At 42.8% G+C, this 22538-nt stretch overlaps 2 protein-coding genes across 2 annotated transcripts in view; one reads left to right on the top strand and one right to left on the bottom strand.

The window, feature by feature from the left end:
* Window positions 1–22538, top strand: part of LOC139550241 (SLAM family member 9-like) — a 138728-nt gene that overhangs the window by 12525 nt on the left and 103665 nt on the right. The gene's annotated exons all lie outside the window — the stretch shown is intronic.
* LOC139550209 (SLAM family member 5-like) lies at window positions 505–10255 on the bottom strand. Its single transcript, XM_071360927.1, has 6 exons — window positions 10151–10255; window positions 8671–8970; window positions 8218–8508; window positions 7901–8017; window positions 5656–5699; window positions 505–5486 (listed from the first exon to the last, which is right to left on the bottom strand). The coding sequence occupies exons 1-6, from the start codon at window positions 10203–10205 to the stop codon at window positions 5277–5279; spliced, it is 1017 nt and encodes a 338-aa protein (XP_071217028.1). The 5' UTR covers window positions 10206–10255; the 3' UTR covers window positions 505–5276.

Here is a 22538-nt window from a genome sequence, read left to right on the forward strand (position 1 = left end):
TAAGTAAGTGAGTAAAGTGAGATATGAATAAACTCTGTGTAGTTCTCATAAATAGACAGGTATTTACCTCTCCATGGTTACATGAGCTTGTCTATTTTTACTCGTTTTCTATTGAAAGTCATTGTGGAGAGTTCATTTATATATTTTGTGATATGAATACCAAGTCTGTCTACTTCACCTTCAGCTCATTTTATAGGTAAACGGCAGGTTACTGTAAAAGTTGTTTTTTAAAGATGCAATACTTCATATAGTACACTTATCATAATTCGGTTTTAGTCCAGAGAGGCCAGAAAAGTTATCTAGATATTCAATGAGACATTGCAGGGATCTAACTTGTGGACTTAATATTAATCTTGAGTCATCGTCATACATGCACACCTTTGTTTTTAAGCTTTTGATTTCTAACCTTCTAAGGTTGTTATTTGATCTGATTTTCATAGCTAGTGTTAGGGTTCGTTCATACTACGTCCTTGTCAATCATTGGTTCATTGGGGAAATTAGCATTATGACAATATCTTTAATTAAATCATTCAGAAACCTTTATTAATGCAATTGCAGACAGAAGTTGACAAATCAGGAACATAGCACGCAGGTTCCCGAGTAAGTTCTGCATCAAACAAAAGGTCTCAAGTTGTTTTATTAAACCGAAGTCCTGCCTTAGTGATGTCACTGACTACGTCATTACCTTGCCAAAACCCTGCATCCATACCTATACAAACAGAGTTTCAGTGTTATCTAAAAAGCTTGGCAATAAATGTCTACTCCACAAAGTTGATTTATTGTGGAATGTATGACGAGTCTCTTATCTCCTACACTCCCCTGCAGAGTTCTGTCTCAGTCACACATTTCTAAGAGGGGTCTTCTTTATAAGAGAGAGAGAGAGAAAGAGCAAACAACTGTGGAACAATTCTAAAACGATATAATTAATATATATATTGTTAATCTGTAGTCTAGGATCCTATACATGTAAGGCGGGAGGGGTCTAATTAACCCCTCCCCTTCTATTAATATAACATAAGCATAATCAATTATTCTAATACATCAAGCATTTGTACAGCCCCAAATCATGACCCCTAGGTGAATCCTGACACTAGCATTTCGATGGCCATAACGTATAGATATGGTGACAGAGGACACCCTTGTTTAACTCCTCTTGACAGTTCAAAACTCTTAGTATCCGCTATTTACTATTTTACACCTGGGGTTGCTATACATTTCTTTTACCAATGGAATAAGAGACTCACCGAAATGTTTAAAATCCAGTCTTACTTTATCAAAGGTGTTGTGTCTTTGGCATCATTAAATTGAAGACTGTTATTTTATCAAATCAATTCTGTGTAATTATTATTACGTGATTAAACTAATCATGTAAACGTAATTAACTAGGAAGTCCTGGCACCAAGGAAAAGTTGTAATTTTCCTAAAGTAACTTTTCAGATATTTTAATCTGATCAATTAGTCTTCTAATTAATGAATTATTCTTTACCTCACGTTAGTCTCATTCCAAACGCCGTAAGGTGTTGGTTATCTGCACGAACCCAGCCTTCATGTGAGGGTGTTGGTGAATGGAGAAAGGTGGACTCAGGCGCAGGACACAGATGAGTATAGTCCGACAGTTTACTCAAATGAAGTATAATATTCCAACACGGAAAACACAAAAATCCAAAGCACAAGAACACGAACCGACATGACAAACAATAAGGCACAAAACAGAGAGGGAAGCCAGAGGGTTAAATAAGGAACATAGTTAATGTAATAGAAATCAGGTGTGTATAATGAAGACAAAACCAAACGAAAATGAAACATGGATCGGTGGCGACTAGAAAGCCGGTGACGTCGACCGCCGAACGCTGCCCGAACAAGGAGAGGGACCAACTTCGGCGGAGGTCGTGACACTTCACTATGAATCATCCATACATCAATTGTCCTTATAATTTATTTACTAACTAAATAATTACAGAAATGCATAACAAACAAACAGTAGAAATGGTTACAAGCTTGGTGGACGGCTTGGTGGACAAAAGGAAGTGGGTGTGTACTGAGAAAGGTGGGAATTACAAGAGTCACTACACAGTTGATAGTTATATTGATTGAAATGCTAATCCTTTGCACATGAACGCTCACTCATTCGAGAATAATTGCAATCAATATATATTTACACTCAGTGTGTCGTCGTGATCTCTGTTGGAATAGTTTGTCTTTCTGTTGGAAAGTTCATCTGATTGTCTCTGCTCCCATGAAGTCTCTCTGGATACTTCAGAGTAACGTTCAGAAATGTTCTTGTAGAATAGTTGTTTCGGCGGTTGTCGGTCTTCGCATTCAGTGGTACATAATTCCTAGCTGCAGACTAGTAATTAGTATCGGAGACTTGCTCTTATTCTTTCGGTATCGATAGTCTCAGAGTTTAATCATTTCCACCAGTGTAGCCAACGCTCCACATGGTTTGGTTAGGAATTCAAAAACCTTCGCCCCCTCTGTGATCGAGTTACGCATGGTCTGAAGGGAATTCCTTCAGGTGGGGGTTATATTCGTAACAGTAGAAAAGAGCTGTCCCATGATGCCAGATCAATGTCTGTGCTCATGGGGTGGGCCAATGACTTAGTTATACTTTAAAGGGAATAGAATTCTCTCACATTAACGGTTTAAAATCACATTACACAATTTCACAAATAGTTTCATCTTTAGTCATTTTTTATACAATAATTAGATGCAAGCCTCATAACGGAGGATCCTGTATAAAACAGAGTTAGGGTAATGTGGCTGTATTGTCTTTCCTGAGGTCACAATCATAAAACCAAACGGACCGGTCGTTGCTGGTTTCTCCCCCGACCGTTTACACATTCTCCAAAACATGGATATTGTTCAGTTCTCAAGTTCTGTGATGTAGAATAAATTCCTTTGTTCTACTGTGAAGCTTTCTCTCGCTATACTGCATGAGGGAGAGAGTTTCCTCCAGGAATTTACCACCTGAGATAACAGAACCTGGGTGTAAGAGGGAGAGAGGGGGAAGGCACTCGCTATACCCAAAGAGGGCCACGTCATGACAAAGGCCTTTTCCAAATCTGCTATGAATACCAGGCCTGGCTTCTTAAATGTTTCATGTTGTTCTATTATTTCGAGTAGTTGTCGTAGATGATCTCCAATGTATCATCCATGTAAAAAACCTGTCTGATCAGGATGACTAATATCTGATTAAACCTTTTTAATTCGGAGTGCCTTGCATTTAGCTAGTATTTTTGCACTACAACATTGAAGTGTGGCCTCTAGTTTCTTTCAGATAGACTGGATCGTTATATTTGTCATCTGGGTCTTGTTTGAATAATATTTAAATCATGCCTTCCTGCTGAGTTCCTGACCGACTTCCATTTCAATAGGAGTAGTTAAAACAAGCTAATAATGGAGCTTTGAGAATCTCAAAAAATGCATGATATACCTCTACCGGTATGCCAAATAGCCTTGGGTTTTTCCAGACTAAAAGGATAAAATAAAATAAAAAGTTATTTCGCACAGACCTTCGCACTGATCTTTTTGTGCATTTGTTATTTTTATAATTTTTTTATTATTAGGAAATAATACCTTACAACAATCGTCATTCAGAGGATGATGATGAGATTGAAAAGAAAACATCTGCTAAAAATATTTAGCTTCCTCTTTCAAATATCATTTGGAGAATCATGGATGACTGTCTTTAGTAATGGATTTCTGCAAAAAATGTTGGTACTGTGAAGAATTTGGTAAACTTTTCTCCATATTCCACCCAGTTTGCTTTATCAGACACCTGGCAGTGTGATGCCAGGACAAAAACCAGAGCAAGCTCTGTCTTGCTCAACGTGAGCAAGACAGAGCTGATCGTGGACAACAGGAAACAAAGTGCTGAGCCCGCCCCCATTCACATCAGGGCTGTAGTGCGGCGGGTCAAGAGCTTCAAGTTCCTCGTTGTCCACATCACTAAGGATCTGTCATGGTCCAAATACACCAGCATTGAACAAGTTAATCCATTCTTCTCTAATTAAACATCTCTCCCTAATTTCTGAATTACGCTTGTAACATCAGTAGGCTACAATAACCTACGCTTCAGAGATGGGGGGGGGGGGGGGGGGGGGCAGGCAGCCTGCACACACATGCACACCCACTGGCAAAGATTTCCAACTGGCAGGCAGACGCTGGAATACGTTTGAGTGAGGATTTTGCGTAGGTGCTTTGTTACAATTTTGGGGGACTGGAAAAATGCGGATTTCAGTTCTGTTCCCTGAACCGGTTCCAACCATTCGTCTTCACTGACATTTTCATCTTCCACCTGACCCAATCTGTAACGATGAGACAGCCTATAGGGAAGAGGTCAGATACCAGGCTGTGTGATGCCAGGACAACAACCTCTCCCTCAACGTGAGGAAAACAGAGCTGATCGTGGACTACAGGAAACAGAGTGCTGAGCCCGCCCCCATTCACATCAGGGCTGTAGTGCGGCGGGTCAAGAGCTTCAAGTTCCTCGTTGTCCACATCACAAAAGCTCTATCATGGTCCAAATACACCAGCACAGCCGTGAAGAGGGCACAACAACAACCTCTTCTCCCTCGGGAGGCTGAAAGGATTTGGCATGAGCTACAGAGGGTAGTGTGTACAGCCCAGTACATCACTGAAGCCGAGCTCCTTGCCATCCAGGACCTCTATACAAGGCAGTATCAGCAAGGCCCTAAAAATCGTCAAAGACTCCAGCCACCAAAGTCATAGGCTGTTCTCTCTGCTACCGCACGGCAAGCGGTACCAATTCACCAAGTCTGGAACCAACAGGACCATGAACAGCTTCTACCCTAAGCCATAAGACTGCTAAATAGTTAGTTAAACAGTCACCAAATAGCTACCATGACTATTTACATTGACCCTTTTTTGCACACACTTTTTTTGACTCAAACACGCTGCTGCTACTGTTTATTGTCTGTCACGTCATTCCTAGTTATATGTACATGTCTACCTCAATTACCTTGTACACCTGCACATCGACTGGGTACCCTGGGTATATAGTTATCTTTACTCATGGTGTTTTATTAATATTTTAATTAATAGTTTTATTACTTTTCTGTTAGATCTCTATTTTCTTTATCTCTGCATTGTTGGGAAGGGCCCGTAAGTAAGCATTTCACTGTTAGTCTAAACCTGTTGTTTTCAAAGCATGTGACCATTCTTCTTTTATTTGATTAGGTCTACTCGAACATGGGAACATTGCCTTTAAAAGGTTTGAATAGAATCCCGGCCTAAGATGATGTTCAAATTCCTTATTATTGTTTGCTAGTTTTTTTCCCCACCATAGCATATAAACTCTCCGGCATGGAGGTCATGGGGGCCACGGAGGTCATGGGGAGGTCTACAGGCAAAGGCTGGTGGTTCACAGGCTGGGGTTGGGGTAGTCCCACCATACTGTAGATGGTGGGTGTTGTTGGACGTGGAGACACCTGCTCTTCACCACCTGCTTGTACGTTATCTGAAGACTGAAGAATAAAATAAAATATTTCTCAGTAGCTGTTCAATGCTCTACATATACGCAGAAAATTAAGATTAGTTTATTGTTGATTTGGAATTTATACGTTTTCCACTAACAACATTTTCAAAAAATGGCATCAACAGTATAAGTGATGTTAAATATCTGAGGTATCTTACCCCAACTGTAGCATAATCTGTGTTCATAATATCCCCTTTGCCACCTATAAATCAACCACATAAACATTTAAAAGTTAGATCTTCAGAGTTGCTATGAGTATATATAAATAACGTGAATCATTACAGCCTGTTATCAACAGTATTCACAATAGTTTTCTTAAGATAATGAAGTGAATGTACTAAGAGTGATCCTTAAATAATCTGTGTTTATATTATCCTCTACGTCACCTATAAATCAACCACATACAAATCCAACAAATATTTAAAAGTTAGATTTTCAGATTCGCTGTGAGTATATACATACAGCACCTTCGGAAACTATTCGGAAACTATTCAGACCCCTTGACTTTTTCCACATTTTGTTACTTTACAGCCTTATTCTAAAATGGATTTAAAAAATAAACCTCAATCTACAAACACCCCATAATGACAAAGTGAAAACAGGTTTTAATTTTTTTTAGCAAATGTATAGAAAATGAAAGACAAACACCTTATTTATTTCAGTATTAAGACCATTGTGCTATGACACTCGAAATTGAGCTCGGGTGCATCCTGCTTCCATTGAACATACTTGATGTTTCTACAACTTGATTGGAGTCCACCTGTTGTAAATTCAATTGATTGGACATGATTTGGAAAGGCACAAACCTGTCTACATAAGGTCCCACAGTTGACGGTGCATGTCAGAGCAAAAACCAAGCCATGAGGTCAAAGGAATTGTCCATAGAGCTCCGAGACAGGATTGTGTCGAGGCACAGATCTGGGGAACGGTACCAAAAAATGTCTGCAGCATTGAAGGTACAAGAACACAGTGGCCTCCATCATTCTTAAATGGAAGAAGTTTGGAAACACCAAGGCTCTTCCTGGAGCTGGTCGCCCAGCAAAACTGCGCAATTAGGGGAGAAGGGCCTTTGTCAGGGAGGTGACCAAGAACCCGATGGTCACTCTGACAGAGCTCTAGAGTTCCTCTGTGGAGATGGGAGAACCTTCCAGAAGAACAACCATCACTGCAACACTCCACCAATCAGGCCATTATGGTAGAGTGGCCAGAAGGAAGCCACTTCTCAGTAAAAGGCGTAAGACAGCCGGCTTGGAGTTTGACAAAAGGCGCCTAAAGGACTGTCAGACCATGAGAAACAAGATTCTCTGGTCTGATGAAACCAAGATTGAACTCTTTGTCCTGAATGCCAAGCGTCACGTCTGGAGGAAACCTGGCACCATCTCTACAGTGAAGCATGGTGGTGGCAGCATCATGCTTTGGGGATGTTTTTCAGCGACAGGAACTGGGGTCTAGTCAAGATCGAGGGAAAGATGAACGGAGCAAAGTACAGATAGATCCTTGAAGAAAGGTCCTGAGCGCTCTGGAGCAGGTTCAGACTGGGGTGAAGGTTCACCTTCCAAAAGGACACTGTACCTAAGCACACAGCCAAGGCAACGCAGGAGTGGCTTCGGGACTAGTCTCTGAATCTCCTTGAGTGGCCCAACCAGAGCACGGACTTGAACCCATTGTAACATCTCTGGAGAAACCTAAAAATAGCTGTGCAGCAATGCTCCCAATCTAATCTGACAGAGTTTGAGAGGATCTGCAGAGAAGAACAGGAGAAACTCTCCAAATACAGGTGTGTAGAGCTTGTACTGTCATACCACGACGCCGCTGTCCTGGCGTCGTGGAACAAACTCCCCCACGACGCCAGGACAGCGGAGTCAATCACCACCTTCCGGAAACACCTGAAACCCCACCTCTTTAAGGAATACCTAGGATAGGATAAAGTAATCCTTCTAACCCCCCCCCCCCTTTAAAAGAGTTAGATGCACTATTGTAAAGTGGTTGTTCCACTGGGCATCATAAGGTGAATGCACCAACTTGTAAGTCGCTCTGGATAAGAGCGTCTGCTAAATGACTTAAATGTAAAATGTAAATGTATACCCAGGAAGACTCTAAGCTGTAATCGCTGCCAAAGGTGTTTCAACAAAGTACTGAGCAAAGGGTCTCAACATTTATGTAAATGTGACATTTCAGTTTTTATTATTTATAAATTAGCAGAATTTTCTAAAAACCTCTTGTTTTGTCATCATGGGGTATTATGTGTAGCTTGATGGGGGAAAAAACAATTTAATACATTTTAGAATTAGGCTGTAACAAAACAAAATGTGGAGAAAATGGGTCTGAATACTTTCCGAATGCACGTTGTAAATAATGTGAAATCATCCTGTTTATTAGCAGTATTCACATTAGTTAATTTACCTCTATTTCGCTTTTGCCAAATCAGGACAATTATGATGATGATGATGATGATGATGATGGTGGCACTGCCACAGACTGTGACAATGAGTATGGCAGCGCAGTTGAGGTTTTCTTGGTCTGGAAATAGTCAGAAATCAAAATCACTACACCCTGAGTGTTACTTGGTGTGTCTGAATGTGTGTGCAAGTAGAAAAATCATGTTGACACACCCTACTGGTAGAAAAACTCATGTTGACGAAACGGTCTGACGTTTTTGTGGTCTACGCTACCTGGCTAAATGCTCGCTAGCCTAATGTGTACATGCATTTGTGTCTTACCAGACTTCCCAGAATTAGATACACAAATTCTTTCGATTTCCTTGGTGTCGTTGGCCCAGCTGACCTGGTTGCTGTGGTTACAGATGATGGAACCCCCTGCCACATAGACAGAGAGCAGGGGGACAGTGGAGGTCTCAGCCCCTCTACTCTCTCCTCCCACCTGAGAGCAGGTGCTGTTGTTACAGCTGGAGGTGACAGAGGTGCTCTGACCTCTGCAGGTCACAGTCACATTACAGGTGGCATTGATGGTGGAGACAGAGTCCACTGTCAGGACTGGAGGCTCAACGCTCTCTGAAAACAAATAGAACCTCATTATTGTTAATATATTAACCTGAGTACAGGAGCTAGAGTACTAATGAATATGCATTTAACCTGTACACCATGTTTAGCTCTATTGATTGATACTGTAACTGTGTCTCTGTAGAAAATAATAGAAAAACTAGTCAAACATACCTTGGACTTTTATCAAGTATGTAGCAACATTTGTGTCATTGTTACCATTCACTACTGCAGTATAAGGTCCACTGTCTCCTTCCTGTAGGTTCTTCAGTAGCAGAGAGAAGTCTCCCTCACTAAATTCAGCCCTACCTTTGTACCTTTCAAAGGTAGCTTTTGGGGGGTACTTTACAACATTGACTGCTCCATTAAACTTCCAATATAGCACATCAACATCTTGCAGTGTAACATTTGTCTGGACATCCAGGTGAACATCCTGTCCCCTCAGCACAAACACAGAGGTCTCAGCACTGGGCTCTGAAATAAAAACACAGAATACTTAATGTAAAAAAATATGAAAAAAAACATCATATACAGCAGTAGGATATATGAATTAAGCAACTCAACCATCTAGAGGAATATGTGCAAATATATATTTTTTTGCAAATAGCCAAACTGGCTAACACATTGTAATGATCCAATTTGCAGTATTTGTAGTTTGGGCTAGAATTTCTCTATACACCCTATTTGCTAAACGGTTTAAAGATTAACCCATTAATAAGATCAGCTGCCTTTAGATCAACAGAGTCACAACCTTTGTTACAAGTAATACAGAAGTACTTTTACAATAAAGAACTAGGATATGATACACACTATCAACTGTTCAGTTGGGTCGGCAGGTTGGGTCAATAACCGAAAGGTTGCTGGATCGAATCCCCGAGCAAGGCAGCTAACCCACTGTTCCCTGGTAGGCTGTCATTGTAAATAAGAATTTGTTCTTAACTGACTTGCCTAGTTAAATAAAGGTTAAGTAAAAATAAAGTTCAGTTTCAGAAACCATTCAGTAAAAGCAACTTGATGAAGTTGTACTCCATGAATTACAACTCCAGGAAATACAACCTAATCTGCCTAAAAGCATAGATCACTTGGGTGCTCAAATGTGGGCATATTTCTGGTTGATTCTAACAGACATGTCTGAAAACAAGTTGAGCTATGCATTTCCGGTAGTGAGAAGTGTCCTTGCTTCAAATGGCATTGTGGCGTAGTTTCCTGTCAGTAACTTTCTTGTAACTGACATTGAGAACCTTTTCCTCACAGTACTGTATACTATCACAACCCAAAATTGCTGTATTACTCATTACATATTTTAGTTAATTACATATTTTCAATTTAAAAGTCAATGAATTACTTGAATGTAGTAACGTTCAACACATCACAACACATGACCTAAAACGTCAGTACTTCATTAGATTATGACTTCGGAGTTCCTGTGTCACCCACCAGTTAGACAACCAGTACACTGATTGGACTGGTTAGACAACCAGTACATTGGTTGGACTGGTTAGACAACCAGTACATTGGTTGGACTGGTTATTAGCAGAGTAATCAGTACAAATGATACTGCCTTTTACTTACTAACCTAATAATTAGATTATAGACACTTGTCTAATCAATGTAATAAATATCACTATACAGATGTCTTAGAAAATATTTTTACCTGAATGATGGAGGAGAGTTAGTAGAATAGCGAGGGTGAAACGCACGGTCGCCATACTTTGATAAATGACTAAACCTAAATGAGGAAGTATTGTCACATAGGCCTAGACTTCCTCTTCCTCTAGAAGGCTTTTATACCAATAACCACAATTCTAAAATGTCCCATGGCATTTGAAATGACTTGATAACATGTTTCCAATACACTACATTTATGTAGGAACTGAAAATGCACTCCAAACGCAGGTGTTTGTGAAATTAAAGACATGGTAGAATGCATTTTTATCATGTTACAAATCAACTTGTGTAAATATTAGATTTGTTATTGTGTAACTATATTTTTTCTAACATGTACATTTCTGGTAGGGCAGCCCCTACCAAATTACTGACACCCAAATAGGGGAGCCATGCCTTTCATTAACTAGCAGAAAACAAATACATCAGTCGACATTCATACTGATTATTTAGACTATGGAGATATGATTGCAGCTGCCACTGTATTGAAGCCAATGGTTAGTCCGGGTAGCTATTGGTTAACTATTTAACAGTCTGCATTGCCCCTTTTTGCAGTAACACTTTTGACTAGTCACACATGCTGCTGGTTGTTATCTATCCTGTTGTCTAATAACTTTATCCCTACCTACTACCTCAATTACCTCGTACTCCTCCACATTCGACTCGGTACTGGTACCCCATGTATATTTTTACGTTGGACGGCATGGACCAAAACACAGCATGTAAGTGTTCATGATTCTTTATTCCTGAAAAAAACAAACAGTTCTGTAAGGCAAATCAACTACCCACAAAACACAGGTGGGAAAAGGCTGCCTAAGTATGATTCCCAATCAGAGACAACGATAGACAGCTGCCTCTGATTGGGAACCACACTCGGCCAAAAACAAAGAAATAGAAAACATAGAAATAAAGAAACTAGAATGCCCCCCGGTGTCACACCCTGGCCTAACCAAAATAGAGAACAAAAGCCTCTCTATGGCCAGGGTGTGACATATATAGCCATGCTATCAGTACTATCAGTACTATTGCTTATTTATTTCTTGTGTTTATAATTTTGTACATTTTTCTATTATTTCTCTATTTTCTTTCTCTCTGCATTGTTGGAAAAGGACCCGTAAGTAATCATTTCACTGTTAATCTACCCCTGTTGTTTACGAAGCATGTGACAAATAAAATTGTATGTGATTTGAATTGGACGTAGTTTAGAGTATTGCGCTTTATTAAGCAATAGGTTCAGTCATCCAACTCGGAATTGTAAATCCGGGCTCTTTCTAGAGCTACAACCTGAAGATCAATGACGTTATTATGATTCAACCTTGTTTTGTAAGCACCATAAATCCAGAGAATGCCAGACTTGATGCCAAAATTTGCCCACGAAGGACCGACGTGCCACCTTGCTATTCAAGTGAGCACAGCACAACAAGGTGAGTCCAAAAATGTATTGTATGCTATTCCTGCTGCATAAATTATGTAATATGCCAAGGAGATATGTATACTGTAGCTAAGAAAGTAATACTAAGTGTATGTTGTGTAGTAAGATGTTAGTAGGCCATGTGCCTTACCCTAATAATTAGGTCTATTTGCCCCGCTTAATTTCACCTACTGTACTGACTTGGTGGAGCCCATGTAGCCTATAACCTGTTTTAGAGAAATATAATTGTTGAATATTGTAAGACCTTTCATTGTCTGCATATATGCCCCCTTTATTTATCCTATGGTTCTGACTTGGTGTACAAGGATAACACTAAGAACGGCCCATGTTCTGAATTCTGTCACTAGGAGCTAAACAAATAGTTATATTGACTACGTCCGTCCTAGCTCGCTCATTAATGTCTTAATGGAAACTACGGATTGCCTCATATACGCTAGTTGTCCCCTTATGCCATAGTTTGTACATCTCAATTTTGCAGTAAATGAGGCTGAATTAACTGTTTTGCTGCCAGACAAGGCTCTGCTGATAGACATGTCTAGCAGTGGTAAGGTGTTAGGACTGCTGTTGGGACTTTGCTGTTGGGACAGCTTTATGTAGGTCCTAACAGTTTGTAGGCACCGTTTGTCACCATTATAGCGCAATTAATGTATTGTTTAGTGTTGTGTTGTGTAGTGGCTTTGCTGGCATGCATCCCACATATATATGTTTTTGCCCCACCAAGATTTACATGCTAAAATTGCCACTGCCTGAGCTAGAAATTAATTGATTGGTTTGACGACATGTCAGAGGAGTCAATGTTGCAAAGGGGACATCAATTATATACACTGCTCAAAAAAATAAAGGGAACACTAAAATAACACATCCTAGATCTGAATGAATGAAATATTCTTATTAAATACTTTTTTCTTTACATAGTTGAATGTGCTGACAACAAAATCACACAAAATTATCAATGGAAATCAAATTTATCAACCCATGGAGGTCTGGATTTGGAGTCACACTCAAAATTAAAGTGGAAAACCACACTACAGGCTGATCCAACTTTGATGTAATGTCCTTAAAACAAGTCAAAATGAGGCTCAGTAGTGTGTGTGGCCTCCACGTGCCTGTATGACCTCCCTACAACGCCTGGGCATGCTCCTGATGAGGTGACGGATGGTCTCCTGATGGATCTCCTCCCAGACGTTGACTAAAGCATCCGCCAACTCCTGGACAGTCTGTGGTGCAACGTGGCGTTGGTGGATGGAGCGAGACATGATGTCCCAGATGTGCTCAATTGGATTCAGGTCTGGGGAACGGGCAGGCCAGTCCATAGCATCAATGCCTTCCTCTTGCAGGAACTGCTGACACACTCCAGCCACATGAGGTCTAGCATTGTCTTGCATTAGGAGGAACCCAGGGCCAACCGCACCAGCATATGGTCTCACAAGGGGTCTGAGGATCTCATCTCGGTACCTAATGGCAGTCAGGCTACCTCTGGCGAGCACGCTGTGCGGTCCCCCAAAGAAATGCCACCCCACACCATGACTGACCCACCGCCAAACCGGTCATGCTAGAGGATGTTGCAGGCAGCAGAACGTTCTCCACGGCGTCTCCAGACTCTGTCACGTCTGTCAGGTGCTCAGTGTGAACCTGCTTTCATCTGTGAAGAGCACAGGGCGCCAGTGGTGAATTTGCCAATTTTGGTGTTCTCTGGCAAATGCCAAACGTCCTGCACGGTGTTGGGCTGTATGCACAAAAAATGAACAGATGGATATACAAATATACAGTGTACAGTGGGGCAAAAAAGTATTTAGTCAGCCACCAATTGTGCAAGTTCTCCCACATTAAGGTCGAATCCAAGATGGCGTAGCAGTCGGACGTGTGTTTGTATTGTCCTGTATTGTCCTGTCGCGTGTAAATAGTAAATAGTAAATAGTCTTCGTATTTTTCGTATACATTTCGTATATATTTTAATTTCACTTTCCATCTAGGAACTGAATATACATTCCTACATTCCGCCTCACCCAATGTGGTACGGACCTGCTATTTTTTTATACTTTAGAACCGTAACCCCAAGCAGAAGCTAGCCAGATAACTAGCTACTAGCTAGTAGTCAGTTAGCCACTGCTGCGGTCTTCACCCTCAACTCGGACACAGCCAGCTTCAATACCGGGCCAATACCTGCCAGTCTGCAAGCGCGATATCAACCCAGAGCATATAGGACTGCTTTTTCTCTACCACATCACCGGATTCCTGACGCAAGCTCTGGACAATTACACCGTATCATCACAGCTAGCTAGCTGCAACCGAGTGGCTACTACTGGCTAACACCTCTGTCCCGAAGCAAGCACCAGTTAGCCTTGAGCTAGCCTCGAGCTAGGCCCATCTGCCGGCTAGCTGCAAGCGCGATATCAACCCAGAGCATATAGGACTGCTTTTTCTCTACCACATCACCGGATTCCTGACGCAAGCTCTGGACAATTACAACGTATCATCACAGCTAGCTAGCTGCAACCGAGTGGCTACTACTGGCTAACACCTCTGTCCCGAAGCAAGCACCAGTTAGCCTTGAGCTAGCCTCGAGCTAGGCCCATCTGCCGGCTAGCTGCAAGCGCGATATCAACCCAGAGCATATAGGACTGCTTTTTCTCTACCACATCACCGGATTCCTGACGCAAGCTCTGGACAATTACACCGTATCATCACAGCTAGCTAGCTGCAACCGAGTGGCTACTACTGGCTAACACCTCTGTCCCGAAGCAAGCACCAGTTAGCCTTGAGCTAGCCTCGAGCTAGGCCCATCTGCCGGCTAGCTGAAGAGCTAGCGCCACTGCCACTGCCACGAAGCTAGCACCAGTTAGCAAACACAATTCTACAATTCACAACCTCTCTTTCGCCATCGCCATCTGGCTTGGATTCTCTGTCGACACAACCACGTCTGAGCAGACCCCCTCCGTCTGAGCAGACCACCCCCCGGGCTACTAACTTTAAACGCCGCGTGCTAGCTTAGTGGAGGCCTCCTCTGCTCCATCTACGGCTGCCCCCTGGACACTATGATCACTTGGCTACATAGCTGATGCATGCTTGACTGTCCATTCATTCACGGTACTCCATTCTGTTTATTTGTGTTTTATCTGTCGGCTCTGTGCTTTAACTCAGGATCTGTGTGTAGTTAATCCGACCCTCTCTGCCTAGTCGTCGCCATTTTTACCTGTTGTTGCTGTGTTAGACTAGCACCCTGTTATTGCTGCTGTTATCTTACCTGTTGTTTTAGCTAGCTCTCCCAATCAAGACCTGCAATCACTTTATGCCTTATTGTATGTCTCTCTCAAATATCAATATGCCTTGCATACTGTTGTTCAGGTTAGTTTTCATTATCATTGTTTTGGTTTGCAATGGACCCTGTAGTTCCACTCTCCGTACCTCTGATACCCCCTTTGTCCCACCCCCCACACATGCGGTGACCTCACCCATTGAGACCAGCATGTCCAGAGATACAACCTCTCTTATCATCACCCAGTGCCTGGGCTTGCCTCCGCTGTACCCGCGCCCCTCCATACCCCTGTCTGCACATTATGCCCAGAATCTATTCTACCACGCCCATAAATCTGCTCCTTTTATTCTTTGTCCCCAACGCTCTAGGCGACCAGTTTTGATAGCCTTTAGCCGCACCCTCATCCTACTACTCCTCTGTTCCTCGGGTGATGTGGAGGTAAACCCAGGCCCTGCATGTCCCCAGTCACCCTCATTTGTTGACTTCTGCGATCGAAAAAGCCTTGGCCTCATGCATGTCAACATCAGAAGCCTCCTCCCTAAGTTTGCCTTACTCACCGCTTTAGCACACTCTGCCAATCCTGATGTCCTTGCCGTGTCCGAATCCTGGCTTAGGAAGGCCACCAAAAATTCTGAGATTTCCATACCCAACTATAACACTTTCCGTCAAGATAGAACTGCCAAAGGGGGAGGAGTTGCAATCTACTGCAGAGATAGCCTGCAAAGTTCTGTCATACTTTCCAGGTCTATGCCCAAACAGTTCGAACTTCTAATTTTAAAAATTAATCTCTCCAGAAATAAGTCTCTCACTGTTGCCGCCTGCTACCGACCCCCCTCAGCTCCCAGCTGTGCCCTGGACACCATCTGTGAATTGATCGCTCCCCATCTAGCCTCAGAGTTTGTTCTGTTAGGTGACCTAAACTGGGATATGCTTAACACCCCGGCAGTCCTACAATCCAAGCTTGATGCCCTCAATCTCACACAAATCATCAAGGAACCCACCAGGTACAACCCTAAATCCGTAAACATGGGCACCCTAATAGACATTATCCTGACCAACCTGCCCTCCAAATACACCTCTGCTGTCTTCAATCAAGATCTCAGCGATCACTGCCTCATTGCCTGCATCCGCCACGGGTCCGCGGTCAAACGACCACCCCTCATCACTGTCAAACGCTCCCTAAAACACTTCTGCGAGCAGGCCTTTCTAATCGACCTGGCCCGGGTACCCTGGAAGGATATTGACCTCATCCCGTCAGTTGAGGATGCCTGGTCATTCTTTAAATGTTACTTCCTCACCATATTAGACAAGCATGCTCCGTTCAAAAAATGCAGAACCAAGAACAGATATAGCCCTTGGTTCACTCCAGACCTGACTGCCCTCGACCAGCACAAAAACATCCTGTGGCGAACTGCAATAGCATCGAAGAGCCCCCGCGATATGCAACTGTTCAGGGAAGTCAGGAACCAATACACGCAGTCAGTCAGGAAAGCAAAGGCCAGCTTTTTCAAGCAGAAATTCGCATCCTGTAGCTCTAACTCCAAAAAGTTCTGGGATACTGTAAAGTCCATGGAGAACAAGAGCACCTCCTCCCAGCTGCCCACTGCACTGAGGCTAGGTAACACGGTCACCACCGATAAATCCGTGATAATCGAAGACTTCAACAAGCATTTCTCAATGGCTGGCCATGCCTTCCTCCTGGCGACTCCAACCTTGGCCAACAGCCCCGCCCCCCCCGCTGCTACTCGCCCAAGCCTCCCCAGCTTCTCCTTTACCCAAATCCAGATAGCAGATGTTCTGAAAGAGCTGGAAAACCTGGACCCATACAAATCAGCTGGGCTTGACAATCTGGACCCCCTATTTCTGAAACTGTCCGCCGCCATTGTCGCACCCCCTATTACCAGCCTGTTCAACCTCTCCTTCGTATCATCTGAGATCCCCAAGGATTGGAAAGCTGCCGCGGTCATCCCCCTCTTCAAAGGGGGAGACACCCTGGACCCAAACTGTTACAGACCTATATCCATCCTGCCCTGCCTATCTAAGGTCTTCGAAAGCCAAGTCAACAAACAGATCACTGACCATCTCGAATCCCACCGTACCTTCTCCGCTGTGCAATCCGGTTTCCGAGCCGGTCACGGGTGCACCTCAGCCACGCTCAAGGTACTAAACGACATCATAACCGCCATCGATAAAAGACATTACTGTGCAGCCGTCTTCATCGACCTGGCCAAGGCTTTCGACTCTGTCAATCACCATATTCTTATCGGCAGACTCAGTAGCCTCGGTTTTTCTAATGACTGCCTTGCCTGGTTCACCAACTACTTTGCAGACAGAGTTCAGTGTGTCAAATCGGAGGGCATGTTGTCCGGTCCTCTGGCAGTCTCTATGGGGGTACCACAGGGTTCAATTCTCGGGCCGACTCTTTTCTCTGTATACATCAATGATGTTGCTCTTGCTGCGGGCGATTCCCTGATCCACCTCTACGCAGACGACACCATTCTATATACTTCCGGCCCTTCCTTGGACACTGTGCTATCTAACCTCCAAACGAGCTTCAATGCCATACAACACTCCTTCCGTGGCCTCCAACTGCTCTTAAACGCTAGTAAAACCAAATGCATGCTTTTCAACCGTTCGCTGCCTGCACCCGCACGCCCGACTAGCATTACCACCCTGGACGGTTCCGACCTAGAATATGTGGACATCTATAAGTACCTAGGTGTCTGGCTAGACTGCAAACTCTCCTTCCAGACTCATATCAAACATCTCCAATCCAAAATCAAATCAAGAATCGGCTTTCTATTTCGCAACAAAGCCTCCTTCACTCACGCCGCCAAACTTACCCTAGTAAAACTGACTATCCTACCGATCCTCGACTTCGGCGATGTCATCTACAAAATAGCTTCCAACACTCTACTCAGCAAACTGGATGCAGTTTATCACAGTGCCATTCGTTTTGTTACTAAAGCACCTTATACGACCCACCACTGCGACCTGTATGCCCTAGTCGGCTGGCCCTCGCTACATGTTCGTCGTCAGACCCACTGGCTCCAGGTCATCTACAAGGCTATGCTAGGTAAAGTGCCGCCTTATCTCAGTTCACTGGTCACGATGGCTACAACCACCCGCAGCACGCGCTCCAGCAGGTGTATCTCACTGATCATCCCTAAAGCTAAAACCTCATTTGGACGCCTTTCCTTCCAGTTCTCTGCTGCCTGCGACTGGAACGAATTGCAAAAATCTCTGAAGTTGGAGACTTTTATCTCCCTCAACAACTTTAAAAATCTGCTATCCGAGCAGCTAACCGATCGCTGCAGCTGTACATAGTCCATCTGTAAACTACCCACCCAATTTACCTACCTCACCCCCCATACTGCTTTTATTTATTTACTTTTCTGCTCTTTTGCACACCAGTATCTCTTCTTGCACATGATCATCTGATGATTTATCACTCCAGTGTTAATCTGCTAAATTGTAATTATTCGATTTATTGCCTACCTCATGCCTTTTGCACACATTGTATATAGATTCTCTTTTTTTCTACCATGTTATTGACTTGTTTATTGTTTACTCCATGTGTAACTCTGTGTTGTCTGTTCACACTGCTATGCTTTATCTTGGCCAGGTCGCAGTTGCAAATGAGAACTTGTTCTCAACTAGCCTACCTGGTTAAATAAAGGTGAAATAAAAATAAAATAAAATAAAAAGATGAGAGAGGCCTGTAGTTTTCATCATAGGTACACTTCAATGCACAATCAATGCAGCAGCAGGGAACAGACAAATATAGGGGAGAAAATAAACAGATGATGAATGAGTCCAGGTGAATCCAATATCGCTGATGTGCATGATGAGGGAAGGCAGGTGTGCGTAATAGATGGCAGGAGTGTGCGCTGAAGGGCAACCTGGCGCCTGAGGGGGAGGGAAGAGCGGGAGCAGACGTGACAGACAGATTCAGTACACATCACTGCATTCTGTATCATAAATTAGGGTGGCCTTCTCTGACGTCATCCTGCATAAACCTCCGCCGTACCTTACTTCATTGTTAACTTACAGATATACGAAACACCAGACCCGATCTGAGAGATGGAGAACTCTGGAGATCCCTTTGATCTCCACTGAGTTAGGTAAATCTGCTTTAGGTTTTTTTGCTCCTTTCTTATGGAAAAATCTCTGTGTATTGTTGTACAGTGGGGCAAAAAAGTATTTAGTCAGTCACCAATTGTGCAAGTTCTCCCACTTAAAAAGATGAGAGAGGCCTGTAATTTTCATCATAGGTGGGCAAAAGAACACAGTCACTGGACAGAGGAGCATCTCGGAGTCGCCTCTTCACTGTTGACGTTGAGACTGGTGTTTTGCTGGTACTATTTAATGAAGCTGCCAGTTGACGACTTGTGAGGCATCTGTTTCTCAAACTAGATGCTCCAATGTACCTGTCCTCTTGCTCAGTTGTGCACCGGGGCCTCCCACTCCACTTTCCATTCTGGTTAGTGCCAGATGCGCTGTTCTGTGAAGAGAGTAGTACACAGCGTTGTACGAGATCTTAAATTTCTTGGAAATTTCTTGCATGGAATAGCCTTCATTTCTCAGAACAAGAATAGACTGACGAGTTTCAGAAGAAAGGTCTTTGTTTTTGGTTATTTTGTGCCTGTAATCGAACCCACATACAGTGGGGGAAAAAGTATTTAGTCAGCCACCAATTGTGCAAGTTCTCTCACTTAAAAAGATGAGAGAGGCCTGTAATTTTCATCATTGGTACACTTCAACTATGACAGACAAAATGAGAAAAAAAAATCCAGAAAATCACATTGTAGGATTTTTGGTGGAAATACTTATTTTCCACCATAATTTGCAAATAAATTCATTAAAAATCCTACGATGTGATTTTATGGATTTTTTTTTTCTCATTTTGTCTTAGTTGAAGTGTACCTATGATGAAAAAAGTGGGAGAACTTGCACAATTGGTGGCTGACTAAATACTTTTTTGCCCCACTGTATATGCAGGCATACCACACTGTATCCCACTGCAGGCTTGCCTCTAAAACTAAGCGGGGTTGGTCCTGGTCAGTCCCTGGATGGGAGATCAGATGTTGATGGAAGCAGTGTTGGAGGGCCAGTTTGGGTCAGGTTTGTAGGCCTCCTTCCTCACACACTCTTTTTCAGTTCTGCCCACAAATTTCCTATAGGATTGAGGTCAGGGCTTTGTGATGGCCACTCCAGTACCTTGACTTTGTTGTCCTTAAGCCATTTTGCCACAACTTTGGAAGTATGCTTGGGGTCATTGTCCATTTGGAAGACCCATTTGCGACCAAGCTTTAACTTCCTGACTGATGTCTTGAGATGTTGCTTCAATATATCCACATCATTTTCCCCTCCTCATGATGCCATCTATTTTGTGAAGTGCACCAGTCCCTCCTGCAGCAAAGCACCCACACAGCGTGATGCTGCCACCCCCACAGCGTGATGCTGCCACCCCCGTGCTTCACGGTTAGGATGATGTTCTTCAACTTGCAAGCCTCCCCCTTTTTCATCCAAACATAACGATGGTCATTAATGCCAAACAGTTCTATTTTTGTTTCATCAGACCAGAGGACATTTCTCCAAAGTACTATCTTTGTACCCATGTGCAGTTGCAAACTGCAGTCTGGCTTTTTTATGGCGGTTTTGGAGCAGTGGCTTCTTCCTTGCTGAGCGGCCTTTCAGGCTATGTCCATATAGGACTCGTTTTACAGTGGATATAGATACTTTTGTACCTGTTTCCTCCAGCATCTTCACAAGGTCCTTTGCTGCTGTTCTGGGATTGATTTGCACTTTTCGCAACAAAGTACGTTCATCTCTAGGAGACAGAACGCGTCTCCTTCCTTAGCGGTATGACGGCTGCGTGGTCCTATGGTGTTTATACTTGCGCACTTTTGTTTGTACAGATGAACGTGGTACCTTCAGGTGTTTGGAAATTGCTCTCAAGGATGAACCAGACTTGTGGTGATCTACAGTTTTTCTTCTGAGGTCTTGGCTGATATCTTTTGATTTTCCCATGATGTCAAGCAGAGGCACTGAGTTTTAAGGTAGGCCATGAAATACATCCACAGGTACACCTCCAATTGACTCAAATGATGTCAATTAGCCTATCAGAAGCTTCTAAAGCCATGACATCATGTTCTGGAATATTCCAAGCTGTTTAAAGGCACAGTCAACTTAGTGTATGTAAACTTCTGACCCACTGGAATTGTGATACAATTATTTATAAGTGAAATAATCTGTCTGTAAACAATTGTTGGAAAAATTACTTGTGTCATGCACAAAGTAGATGTCCTAACCGACTTGCCAAAACTATAGTTTCTTTGTCACGCCCTGGCCTTAGTATTCTTTGTTTTCTTTATTATTTTAGTTAGGTCAGGGTGTGACATGGGGTATGTATGTATGTGTTTTGGGTGTTTATTATGGTAAAGGGGTGTTGGTTTTAGTGTATGGGTTTGTGTTGAGTGTATGTGTCTAGGATTGTCTATGGTTGAGTGTAGGTGTCTAGGAAAGTCTATGGTTGCCTGATTTGGTTCTCAATCAGAGACAGCTGGTTATTGTTGTCTCTGATTGGGAGCCATATTTAAGGTAGCCATAGGCTTTAGGTGTTTGTGGGTAATTGTCTATGTTGAACGTTTGTAGCCTGTGTGTGTGTGTGTGTGTGTGTGTGTGTGTGTGTGTGTGTGTGTGTGTGTGTGTGTGTGTGTGTGTGTGTGTGTGTGTGTGTGTGTGTGTGTGTGTGTGTGTGTGTGTGTGTGTGTGTGTGTGTGTGTGTGTGTGTGTGTGTGTGTGTGTGTGTGTGTGTGTGTGTGTGTGTGTGTGTGTGTGTGTGTGCGCGCGCACTACGTTTATAGCTTCACGGTCGGTCGTGTGTTTTGTTTGTGTATAGTGGTCGTTTCATGTTTTTCTCTCTTCTGAATAAAAGAAGATGTTCTTTTCACGCGATGCGCCTTGGTCCTCACTCTTCAGTAGACGATCGTGACATTCTTAACAAGAAATTTGTGGAGTGGTTGAAAACGAGTTTTAATGACTCCAACCTAAGTGTATGTAAACTTCTGACTTCAACTGTATATATACTGTCATCTATACTATCTGCTTGATCTCAGTCTATGCCACTCTGACATTGCTCGTCCATGTATTTATATATTATTAATTCTATTCCTTTACTTAGATTTGTGTGTATTGGGTATATGTTGTGAAATTGTTAGATATTACTTTTTAGATATTACTGGACTGCCGGAACTAGAAGCACAAGCATTTCACTACACCTGCAATAACATCTGCTAAACACGTGTATGTCACCAATAAAATTTGATTTGATTTGAAACAGATTGCACGCCATCTTTTTAATCAATAAATGTATCAATAAATATAGACTAAACATATTACAACTAGGCTACATGAGGTATATGTACAAAGGATGTTATTATGCACCTCTCAATTGCATAATACAGACCTAACCTGACCTTCACCACAGACAGACAGACAGACAGACAGACGTGGCACCACAGGTTCAAAAGTGGTGTGTCAAAATTTCTGTGTCTTTTCTGGGGTCTGGAGTTTTTACAAATCTCATGACCTGGTCGGGTAAAACTCTGGGTCCTATTTGTAGGCTTTGATAGGGTCCAATGTTACATTTTTTGGCTCGATCGGGCCAGTTGATCCTAAACCTAC

Source organism: Salvelinus alpinus, chromosome 23 (genome assembly GCF_045679555.1).
Source record: "Salvelinus alpinus chromosome 23, SLU_Salpinus.1, whole genome shotgun sequence".
NCBI lineage: Eukaryota > Metazoa > Chordata > Actinopteri > Salmoniformes > Salmonidae > Salvelinus > Salvelinus alpinus.